Here is a 12,952-nt window from a genome sequence, read left to right as displayed (position 1 = left end):
ATTTTAAAATATCTCCTTTCTCTCAATGAGAGTGGAAACATTGGACTTCCCTGAGTATAGAGTTTGTGGTGCATATGTCCACAAGGCACATATCATTTTTCATCGGATTGACTCCCGTAGAAATCTATATATAGACATGAAGATTCTCAATATGAAAATCACTGTCGGATATATAGAATACATACAGATGTATTTGTACCAAAGTGCTGATACAATATATTGTGATATACAATATATGATGACAACAATACTTATGTTGTTGTTACAACATCGTAAATGGACATTAATTATATTGACCACTCATGAGATTGAAAGACTATTCATAGTCTCCAAACATGTTGGTTGAGGCATATTCAACCATCACATTCTCTGTACCCATAGGGTCCGTCACAGCTGGCGATGTCGGATTGAAGGTTGAAGTAAGATTCAAACCTTTGCCCTTGAGGTTCATTGTATCCCAGGAATTGCTGATATAGAATAACCAGATGTTGAGATCTGAATCTAATGCCTTATGATATATAAGACACCATTTTTCTGTTAGCCGTGTGATCCTGACTAAGGGTGAATACAGGATTGCACACATTATCCCACGAGACACAAGGGCAATCATGATGTCCATGGCCCAGATAGGGCAGCGGTGGCCATTGAGGGCGAATGCCTCAAACTCTATAGCCATATGTTACCTCTATGGGTAAACCAGAGATAATTAATTTACAACCAGTAAATTAAAGACCAACATGGTTGATGTTGTAATTAACTTAGCAAAATCGATGGATATTTCAAGAAATTATCTTGAACCATTAGTGTGAACTTCAAATAAGCATGACACCTTGTAGATACTCCCCAAAATAAATTTCGGGGTCCATCTCTCAGCACTAGAGAGTATAATCTGATGAAATCAGTAGATACTCGTATTTCTAGTACCCTATGTCATAACTTAATAAAATGCATGGGAGAGCACAATGTTGAGCAATCATAATGTCAAATATGACGAAATGTTGACTTTAACAGTAGTCATTGATAATCTGCGAAGGCAGTAGATCTATATGACTACCTTGTGATCCCAACACATCAATTTGAAGACTCACTAAGAATTTTGCATATCAATTCTTGAATTGATTTGTATTTGCAAGAAACTAAAATAAGTCTCAATTGCAAATAGTGGATGTATAATTTCAACATGTAGAACATGGAAATATATTACATCATAGATAGATTCTGGAATACATATGGTACTCAACAGAAAAACACTACTAATATAGTGAATAGTAATGATGTTGCAAACTTGATCCTCAAGTGATAAACTTGAATTGTATAGATCTCAAATTAAATGAGATCTTGTATCAAATTGCAAGATAATTCAGCAAAGTGAATTAATATTTTGCGAGAGAAAAATTAATCTCAATCGCAATGAGAGTGTTTTGCGAGAGAAGAAAATTCTCAATTCGCAAATTAGTACTCTAGAGGTACTGAATTTATCTTTGCAAGAAAATTAAAAATCTCAATTGCAAATCAACATTGTTATGCGAGAAAACTTAATCTCAATCGTAAAACAATGTCATTGTACCGGTAAAGAATATGTTATAGATCAAGCAAATAACAGCCACATATTTCTGGAATTTTAAAACTCTACAGAAAATGGACTAAATGCAGTTCTATACATGGCCTGTAGTGTTTAATGCAAAACACAATTGTACAGTTTAGTTCTAACAGAAGAACATAGCCCATGACGTGCGTGCAGGAAGAAAGCCAAGTCGGACCTGAGATTTGATGGTCTTTCAAATTGACCAGCACATAGCGAATGTGAGTATTGGATAAGGCGCATGATTGATTTAGAGGAGAACGAACAATTCGCTACAATCCTCAGGCCGCATCGCCTTTTTCACCACATCATACTGCCATGTTTCTGTGGCGCTCCAGTATACATGCTGGGAGGTCACGGCTGTACGCACATGGAGCATTGAGGACTATACGGATTTCATATAACGTGAGGGTTAAAATGAAAAATAGCGGAAGAGATAAGGATCTCCTCTCCCGTATGGTTCCTGGTCGGGATTTCTCCCGTAACCGTTGCTGCCGCCCGGGAGGGGCTGGCCGCGCCGGGCACCGCAGCACTGCGGGCCGCCTGAATGCGCCGTCGACGTTCCGTGCCGCAGGCCTTGCTGCAGTACCGCCGCCTCCGCTGATTTCCTTAGGTGTCCGTGCCAAGGGAAGCCACGCCAGAGGACGCCTCGTGCCGGGCTCGGGCCTGGCCGGCCGTCGGGGGCGGGCTGCTCACAGTCAGCCGGAGGGAGAGCCCTCGCCATCTCCGCCACGGGCAGGGCCGTGGCCGCAGGCACTCCATGTCGGATGCCGGGAGCCGCGTCGGGCGCTGCCTCGCCTCCATCGGCCGCCTTCGTCGTCGCCAGGACGTAGAAGATGCGGGTGCGCCGCTGTGGGCTCCGCCGCGAGCCGCGACGGGGAAGGCGCCGTGGTCCGCGCGCGGGAGGTCGAGGCCGGACTGTGCCCCGCCATAGGCGCCCAGGCTCCGGTCGGGAGGCGGTGGCCACTCCGCCGTGCCTCGCGTAGCAGGCCGGGGTCGCTGATGCGCCGCTGTCGGCCGTGCCGGAGAGAGCCGCATATGCGGCCACTGCTGACGGCGTCTGGGAGTAGGGGAAGGAGAGGGTGAGACCAAACCATGCGCTGGAGGACACCGGGGTCGAGCGCCGGCGCCCGGGCTGCATCGCCTCGTTGCCGGAAGATGTCTCGCCACGAGCGCTCAATGGACTCGTGGCCTCCTGCTCTCGCCAGAGCGTGCTGAAAACGTGTTGAAATAAAACGAGAGAGACGGGAGAACGAGAAGTAAAAGTAAACTTGTTCTCATTGATGATGGGATTACACATATATATAGCCCCTGAAGGGGTGCGATCGAAGGGATGTGAGGCAACCGCCTCGGTTAAAAAAGTAGGGATTAATAGGATTAATTAAATCCTAACAACTTCCTTTCTATTCTTCTGCGCACTACTAGGAAAAGGGCTATATATGGAATGGCCACTAATGGCGCACCAGACATGTGGTGCGCCATTGCTATATAGCAATGGCGCACCATGTGCTGGTGCGCCATTAGTGTGAAAGACACTAATGGCGCACCAACAAATTTTTTTTTATTTTGCCAGACATACTAATGGCGCACTAGGACATAGTGCATCATTACTAGTTGTAACTACTAATGGCGCACCAGCAACATAGTGCGCCACTAAAATATATTTTTTTATTTTTTACTTTTTTGCAAAACTACTAATGGCGCACCTGGTGCAGTGCGCCATTACTAGTTTAAGCTAGTAATGGCGCACTGCTCCCCGTGCGCCATTAGTGTATATTTCATGGACACTTGATCTCGATCCCCCTCCATCTCGCGATCGCTATCCCACCTCGCCAGATCCGGTCCCCCTCGCCGCCGAGCACCCCCTGCACCCTCTACCCCGCTCCACCGGGCGCCGCCGCCGACCCCCCGCACCCTCCCCCGCTCCACCGTCGCCGACGACCCACCGCACCCTTCCCTGCTCCACCGCCGCCGCCGCCGACCCATCGCACCCTCCCCCGCTCCACCGCCGCCGACGACCCACCGCACCCTAGCTCCCCTGCTCCACCGCCGCCGATGACCCACCACACCCTCCCCGGCCCGCTCCACCGCCGCCGACGACCCCCTGCACCCTCTCCGGCCTGCTCCACCGTCACAAATGAATGCTATAGCTAATTCCTCCCTCTCCCTCGCCAGTTCCCCTTCGTCCCTCTCCCCCGCGCCAGTTCCTCTCCGTCCGCTCCCAATCCGCGCCCCGCCGCCTCCCTCTCCCCATCCTCCCCTCCGACCCCACCCCACTCTCGCCGGAGCAGCGCCGCAGGGCCGACACCAACCTCGCCCTCGCCCACGCGCGCCGCAACCTCCGCCTCGCATTCAACAGCTACACATTCTACACCGAGGACAAGGACATGAAGAGCGATGGTTATCAGAACTCCGGGGTAACGATGGAATCCTACACCGGTAATGACAAGGACAGAGCACCCCCCGCAACCCCCGACGACCCACCGCACCCTCCCCCGCTCCACCGCCGCCGAGCACCCCCCGCACCCTCTCCCCCGCACCCTGTTTTTATAAAAATTATTACTGTTTTTATAAAAAAATATTACTGTTATGATTTAAACAAGTTTCAACATATTTAAACACAAATAAATATCAAACAGCATTTTAAATGCATTTTTTATAAAAATTATTACTGTTTTTATAAAAAAAATATTACTGTTATGATTTAAACAAGTTTGAACATATTTAAACACAAATAAATATCAAACAGCATTTTAAATGCATAAAAAAAATTGGGAGCCTGGGAATCGAACCCAGGACCTCCTAGTGTGTGTGCTGCGTGCTGACCAGTCGAGCTAGTGGGCGTGTTCTGATGGAGATAGGGTTAGGTGGGATATAACCTGACCAGTCGGGCTGTAAGTAAAACAAAATTCTAATGGCGCACCAGGGGGAGGTGCGCCATTAGAATCGACGTACTTATGGCGCACCAGGGGGAGGTGCGCCATTAGAATTTTTATACTTGTTCCCCTCGCACTGTCGCCTCCCTCCCTCCCTCGCTCGCCAGATCCCCCAATCCTCGACCCCAACCGTACGCCGCCGCCCCCTTGCTCCGCCCCCTCCGTCCGCCGCGCCTGCACGCCGTCGGCGACGCCGCCGCCGCTGTGGTCTTGCGCTGCCTCGACGCCGCCGCCCCGACCCCCGCGGGACTCCACCCCCGCCACCCCCGCGCCCCCCGAACGGGATCGGCCGAGCGCGCGCCGCCCGCTCCTTTCCTCTCCTCCTCCCTCCGACGAGCGAGGGCCTCCTCCAGCCCCTGCAGCAGCCGGCGAGCGCGGCCCCGACGCGCCCATCCCGCCTTTCAAGTTCAAGTTCAGCACTTTCATATGGTATCTCCAGTTCTTAAAAGTAGATTCATATTGTATCTCAAGCAAGTCTCATTTCTCATTATCATAAGGAGTATAGGCAATATTTACAGAGCTTCACTTGGTCCAAATCAGAACCTATAATGCCCACATCAATTTGTTAGTTTATGTTCCAGCTTGACAGTTTGTTTGTTGAAAGCAGTGATGTTGTTAGTTTAAAGGGAGCAAGCTTTTCTGCCCATGAAATCTGTTACTCTTTAGGTCCTGGCCATGTTTGGCATGAATAACCTCCAGATAATTAATTATTGTTTGAGTAATAATAAAAAGTAGAAGTGTGATTTAGAGACGAAACCTTCGAGGAGTGACAAACCTTCGAGGTCCCTGCCAAGACCTGCCAAGACACTCAGCAACATAGCATTTAACACCAGACAAAACCTTCGAGGAGTGACAAACATGGCTTGCACTGTTGCACAAGGTGGCAAACACCACTTACTAAAAATATATCAAGCAGAAAACAGATTCATTCAAACAAGACCCTCACTCAAAAATATATCAAGCAGAAAACACCAGACAAAATTCATGTAGCTCCATTCAAACAAGACCCTCACTCAAAAAAGTTTCAAATGCAGCCTCTCAGATTTGCTGCATTTGTGGCATCGGTTTGGGACACTTCGTGGAGTTGTGCTGCACAATTAACTTCATGGAGAACATTAGAATTTGTGTTTAGTGAAGTAGTTAGTGTACTGTACTTGCAATAGTTTGCTTGGTCTTTCTTTGGTTTAAGTTAAGTTATTGTCAGATTTTCCTCTCCATTGCTCTGAGTGGTGCTTGTGTTTCTACTTGCAGAAATGTACCATGAGTGGTACAATCTAATTTACTACTGCTGCTATATACATCAATGCTTTACTACCAGCCCTTGAGTGGTGCTTGTGCTTCTACTTGCAGAAATGTACTACTTGGGAATTTTGTCAACTTGTGATGCTGCTGCTGTACCCTGAGAGGCCCTTGAGTTTGCCGAAATGTCGATTGACTTCCGTTCCGGCAAATTCGGGTACTCCATATGTCCTATTTTCAGCAAAGGTCATGCTGAAATTTTCCGTGAATTTTAGCATGACTTTGCTAAAAATAGGACATATGGGGCACTTGCGACTAATGCATGGGCCGGGGTATCTTAGTACTTAATTAAGTAGGATCAACTGCCCCTTTATTCTTGCTGCATTAAACCATAGGTGGCAATAGAGCCAAGTGATTAGGCCCAACTTAGAATTCTCCTTCCTTTTTCTTGATAGGGTGTATTATTAGAAGATACCCATATATATCAGTCAACCTAGGGTCCCTCGGCATCGATAAACCCTAAATGATGAAAACTTAACTTAGCATTTAGGGTGCCTCAGCGTCGACAAACCCTAAAGGATAAAACCTTGGCTTTTAGGGTGCCTCGGTGTCGATAAAAACCTAAATGATGAAAGCTTAGGCTTTTAGGGTGCCTCGGCGTCGACAAACCCCAAGTGATTAGGCCCAACTTAGAATTTTCCTTCCCTTTTCTTGATAGGGTGTATTATTAGAAGATACCCATATATATCAGTCAACCTAGGGTCCCTCAGCATCGATAAACCCTAAATGATGAAAACTTAACTTAGCATTTAGGGTGCCTCAGCATCGACAAACCCTAAAGGATAAAACCTTGGCTTTTAGGGTGCCTCGGTGTCGATAAAAACCTAAATGATGAAAGCTTAGGCTTTTAGGGTGCCTCGGCGTCGACAAACCCCAACATATTCTATTTGGATGTAGCAGGCTTAAAGAAAGAAATGTTTTTAGGCCAACTCAGCGTCGACAAGTGTGCATGACTAACAATATTCTATTGTAAAGCTAAACAGGAAAGAGGAACCACTCATCCTAACCATTAGCTCTTAAAATTACCACTTCACTTCTTACTACTGAAAATCATAGACCATCTCCATTCACCAATTGCTCAAACCAGTTCGAAGGGCGTGTTTTCACCACACTGTGGATTATCTTATTGGACCCAACAGAGATGATGTAGTTTTGAATTATGAACATAGGAAATGTCGTCATCGGACGACGAAAGTCTCTCGGGGGAGTGCGACTGGTGCCACGACGGTCGAGGTCTGTGCGACAGGCCTCACCTGGACGATGATCGGCGCTTCAGCATTAAGCTCGAGGAGACCTTCGAAGTTGAAACAGTACGCAACGACGACAAGTGTTTTTTTCATAATTAAGCATGACTTCAACTATTCCAACGTGTAATTTCATCTTTTACAATTCGAGTATAGTTTATCCCATGCCATGCAAGACGCTATGTCTTGGAGAGGATGGATTTTGAAGATCATGAAAATTTTGAAACGAAGAAAATTCACCTAAGGACACATCATGATGTGGATTTTGAAGTAAATCTGTATAATGCTGAGAGCGTAACCCATTTTGGTTGCAAAAATTGGGAAGCATTTTGCAAGATGTATGGTTTTGATGAGGGTATGCTTGTCACCATGGATCTTGGTGATCCTGGCATCGACCAAGACAATATGGACATTTGGGTCCTTGTTGATACGCCTCCAGTTCTACCGCTATGTGAGTTTCTCAAACATAGTTAATTATTAACTAATTTATATTGTTCATTTCAAAATAGTTGACAGCTTATTTTCATTGACAGCTTATTTTGATTGTTCAAACAATGTGCGGAACATGGTAGACAGAACCTACTACACCGATGGCTCTGAGTTAACTTATAAGAAGAAAACTCATCTGGTCGGATTTTGTACTGATATTGAGAATTACAATATCTACAATCAAACTCCTCATCATTATGGTCCTCAATACGTGCCACTAGTGCACGTGTTGAACTACGGTAACTACTATGGAGATACCCTGGTAAGATTTCTTACTATTACGACATCCGTGCATATTTTGCATAGTTCTAAAACTAGTACATTATCATTGCTAACTATGAAGTTATTACTATGTTTTTCAACAGATAATCCCAGAGGATTGTGTGCCTCATTTGATGTATCAGAATGGTAGGCTTGATGTTTTGAATATACAACCAGGTCATCCTACGAATCTCAACTGTCCATACCGGATTTCTAAAAGAAGTGGAGACATGCAAATCAAAGAATGGAAAAAATGTATGGACAGTCGCAAGGAGCTTCTTGGAAGCAAAAGGAAGCGAGGCGCAAGAATTGGAGACATGATGATCTCCATTCTCCATAATGGAGAGTCAGGGTCTATACTGTTTTATGCTATTTTACCTTAAAGAGGGTATTTCGGTCCTACCTAATACTGATGATCATGTGCTAAGAACAATTAAGTAGGGTTGGTTCGATGACTGTGAGGATGATGATCGTATGACTTGTTATTAATAACGAGTAGAAGTTGTATGATGATGATTAGTAGGACTTGTTAGGATTAGTATTAATTTTGACAAACTCGCTACTCGCGGTCTCGAAACTTGTAATGTTCTATCTTTGTTCGGTCTTTTGATTTCGGAGACTAATATGATGAATTGTATTCGGAGACTAATCTTCTATTGTATTCGATGAATCTACTGTTGCTGTGTGGTGCTGTTTATATTCTGTTCAATAATATATTTTGTAATCTGTGCAAATATCAGAAAAGAAAAAAATCCCTAATATACATACTAATGGCGCATCACCCAGACGTGCGCCATTAGTATGCCAAAGGATACTAATGGCGCATCGCCCACCAATGCGCCATTAGTATGGCAAAGCACATGCCCACTGGGAGGCATACTAATGGCGCACCGGGGCCTATACTAATGGCGCATTGCCTGGTGCGCCATTAGAGTACCAGATACTAATGGCGCACCAGCGGTGCGCCATTAGTAAAAATTACTAGTGGCGTGATGCTAGTGGCGCACCAGTGGTGCGCTATTAGTAGGCAAAACTGATGCGCCACTAGTAAGCCTTTTTCTAGTAGTGGCGGCTGGTGATGGATGTATCATTCTCTTAACTGTGAATAAATATGCCAAAGTGGTAATATACTATACCTTTTTATGATGTGGCTCTGCAGCTATGTTATCATTGTGCTTTCTGTATTTACTTATGCACTAAATGCCAGCATCTTTAATTCAGTAATAAGCCACCTCTTAGAGTAGTGTAGTGATGAATTTCAAAAAAGAAAAAAAAAGAAAAAAGAGTAGTGTAGTGATGGCCTACAGTTTGGTTCAACCTTACACACTTCACCGGATATATGAATTTAATTAGACATACAAGGACCCATTATACTTTTTTCTTGCAGCCTCACAATCAATACATATACATGTTTTAGACTGTACAAAGTAGCGTTGTACCCCCTCCGTTCCAAAATATAAGTCTTTTTAGAGATTCCAACAAGTGACTACATACATAGCAAAATGAGTTAATCTACACTCTAAAATATGTCTACGTACATCCGTATATTATAATCTATTTGAAATGTCAAAAAGACTTATATTTAGGAACGGTGGGAGTAGTAGTCACACACACACGCATGCACGCACGCACGCACGCACGCACGCACACACACACACACACACACACACACACACAATTGGTTCAATATCAGATTATCCCTACAGGTTGATCGAGTGATACTTATCTCATTAGAGAACTATTTTATTTGTTAGAAATGTACATCTGATTTTGGTATCGACTTGTCGGCTATGTACATGAGCACGCACAAGTTGCAGTGTCTTAGATCTGGTAAGAAACTTTGAAACATTTTCTCTTCCATTCACATTTATTTAGAAGGGTCGCTTTCAGGGTTTTCAGGCAATAGATCTTTTCAAATATTCAAACAAGCATACCACTAATATGGCAACACTACCTACTTTTAGTTAGCTTCTGTTCAGTCATATTGAACTCGAATACTGAATTAGAATGACAAACTAAGCACCAGTTGAGTTTCCTCAAAAGGATTTGCAACGTATCCAACTATATCGTGTTTTCAAGGAACTTAATCACACAAGTTCACCGTGGCCTACTATATTGTGTCTAAAGGAAATTTCTCACAGAAGTTATCGGTTACCATTGTTGTTTCACACATACAATGATGGCAAATTTTAACATGCTCCCTTTTATCCCCATTTTTTTTACATGTGAGGTAAGAAAGTAAGAGTTAATCAGACCACTAATTAATGAGATCAACGGCTCAGATCTATTATGTACTCTTACCTCTCATGTGAAAACAGGGGTAAGAGGGTGCATGTTAAACTGCACTAGAGTGACATAAGAGTGGTGCGGAGCTCGAGATCGTTCATGGTTGACGACCTTGTCATAGAGTGGAGTCAAGGTCTTTGTGTCCTGTGTAGTTTGAGGTGAAGTTGAGGCCAGCCGCACATTCATTGTTATTATCCATCTAAGTGATAGACATTAGATGCGATGATATGGAACACGGGGCAACGTGAATTTCGTTAGGTAATCGTCAGAACTAGAAAAAGCTCAGGGATGATGATGAAATATCACACATGTAATGGGATGACATTGAATGAGAGGGGGGCTGGGGTGGGGGAGGAAGCACCATATAGATGGTGATGTTCTCTTTCATAGTTTCTAACCTCTCCGTCCAAATAAAACACATTCAATCAATAAGTTATGTCGTAAAATTTACATGTTATCCCGTGGCAACGCACGGGTACACAACTAGTCTCAGTAATACCACGAGGGCTATGTGATAACTTGCGGTTTTATCTGTGATTTGATTTGGTCTCTGATGGTGCCCAACGTGTATGGTCAACTGGCGGCTTGCATGTAGAACTAGCAGACATCTGGGTAATGAATTGCTCCTGCAGCTGCCAGGTGATGGATGTGTCAAGCCTATCTCCACACAAGCAGCAGGCGATGAGGCGGAGTTCCTGAAGATGCGCGGTTGAGGACACGATCCTGATGCCGACATTTGGTGTTTTGGACGGGCGTACGGGGCTATCCGGAGGAGAAAAGTAATCTCGAGAACAGAAGGAAGGAGTGAGGGGTGGAGGTAGGAGATGTGGTATGCTAAGATCGTGTTGGATGGATCCGTCGTTCGCCACGGGTCAGGTAGGCTCAGAAAAGTCTCTATTCCGTTGGCATTCTCATTGTTGAAGGACCTGGACAGCGATCTCCTCAATAGATAGTAATAAATGCGGTAGGCGATTTAATTGATTTAGCAACATACGCGTGAGCTACGGCCAAGAGATACGGCAGGAGGCCCACATCGCTAGCACAACGGACGATCCCGATAACGGGTCTATTTGAGCACGGGATCATAAACGAATTTTCGCCTAGTTTTATTATGTTCGGTAGCTGTCTCCCGGTAAAAATGGGGCGGGGATGGATGACAGAGGTGATCCAGGCCATGCATGCATGAATCGGACGGGTGGGAGGTGGAGAGGCATAGCTCGCTTCGTCTTTACTCACCGTTTTGTAATCTATTAACTTTTTTTTGTGAGTTGTATTTATTACATTCCATCCTCACATCACACGATGCTAATTATAGATAGATCCTAGTTACCATCCTTCTTGCCGGCCAAGAAGAGATCTATCAAGGCTTTGCTGACGATTGCCAGCTTCTCTAGTATTTCATTTGCCATAGCCATCGTCCCCGCCACCGACGTGCGACAGACCTCGGCAGTGCAGTCCTTGATGTTGTGGTTCGTCTTCTCAATGCACTCTGGTAGCTCGGAGGGCGTCGGCCCATGCTTACCTTTGCGGCCGAAGTCCTGGATGATGTTGTGGCAGATCTGGAGCGTGTTCACCATGCCGCCATAGTCCGCCCGACACAACCGGAGGGCGCGAGCTGCTATCTTATCCTTGGTGGCGATTCGGCCGCCTTCACGGAGCATGTTGTCCACCTTGCCTACCATGGCGGCTGCATGCACCTTGAGTATGTCGGCAGTGATGAGCGCAAGGTCACGGCAGTCCTTGGCCTCGGCACTCCGGTGTTCTGATAGGAGCGTTGATGCGCAGAATTCTGGCAGGAAGCCCACCTTGAATGGCTCGCCTGAGATGTTCTTGCACGCCTCCATCACGAGGCTTGTGTTGTCGGCCTTCTCCCCGCCACCGCTGGCGTGGGCAGCCATGGCAGAAGAAAGGAGCATGACGACGACGGTTGAGATGGCCATGGAAGCCATAGGTGTTGTTGCCGCCATACGGCAGCGAGAATATACAATTTGGACAAAATAGAGAGGAAGGAGGAGATGGTTGGAGGTGCAGGTGGGTTGAGATTTATATATAAGTGCATCGGTATGGTGCATAAATCTAATTATCTTGGTCACGTAAATGCTATTGATTAATGCCCATTGTACGCATATATGTGCAGGTTGGATTCACTTACAATTGTAGTACTACTGTGTGTCTTCTGCCTGGATCGATTTCCAATAAAATAAAGATCATCCATTAAAAGTATAAATAAAGTAATATGTGATTTATTTATTGAAAAAATCAGGTTACTAAATGTGTATTATTATTGTGCATATATATATATTAATCTTATCCGAGATGGGCGCAAATAATGAAATAGGTTACAATATTTTTTTCAGTGTACGCATGAACTTGCCTCTATGATGTGTCAACTAAAACATGCTGTCAAAGTTTTTTTGTTTGCCATCTAAAAAAAGATTTCTTAGTTTGACAATTAAAATTTGTACTGTAATAAAATTTTATGGATGCAGATGGTGTTAATTTATTTTGGAAATCTTTAAATGGACACTGTTCACCCCAAAACCTACAAGTATGTACTTTTCACGGATTATTTCCTTCCAAACATAGTCGGGTAGGGGGGGGGGGGGGGGGTAGGGTAAAGTGTTGTCATTTCAGATACTTCTAAATATTCACGAAATCGTTTAGAGGGGAATGTGAGGCAAAATGGTTCTCAAAGCTACATGAGGATAATATGTCACTACATTGGTAACTAGGGTGAGAATTTAGAGCGCACTACACTGTTTAGTGCCTCGAATGGACTGCAGGTTTGAAAAGGGGAGAATGTATCATGTGCACCGAGCAATCTGGTGCACCCAATGCTCCAATAGCTCGTTGGC

General features: G+C 45.0%; 1 protein-coding gene across 1 annotated transcript; it reads right to left on the bottom strand.

Annotated features, from left to right (window-relative positions):
• Positions 1–11,419: 11,419 nt before the first annotated feature.
• On the bottom strand, positions 11,420–12,037 carry LOC141026639 (uncharacterized). The gene has a single exon (XM_073503477.1). It carries the CDS (start codon positions 12,035–12,037, stop codon positions 11,420–11,422), a length of 618 nt encoding a protein of 205 aa, XP_073359578.1.
• Between the last annotated feature and the right edge of the window lie 915 nt (positions 12,038–12,952).

This window comes from Aegilops tauschii, chromosome 7, assembly GCF_002575655.3.
Source record: "Aegilops tauschii subsp. strangulata cultivar AL8/78 chromosome 7, Aet v6.0, whole genome shotgun sequence".
In the NCBI taxonomy this organism is placed as follows: Eukaryota; Viridiplantae; Streptophyta; class Magnoliopsida; order Poales; family Poaceae; genus Aegilops; species Aegilops tauschii.
The sequence above is the reverse complement of the archived record's forward strand: the minus strand, read 5'-3'. Positions and strand labels throughout refer to the sequence as shown.

What these genes read in the sequence shown, in the direction of transcription:
- LOC141026639 (XM_073503477.1), bottom strand. Translation starts at nt 12,037, where the DNA reads ATGGCCATCTCAACCGTCGTCGTCATGCTCCTTTCTTCTGCCATGGCT.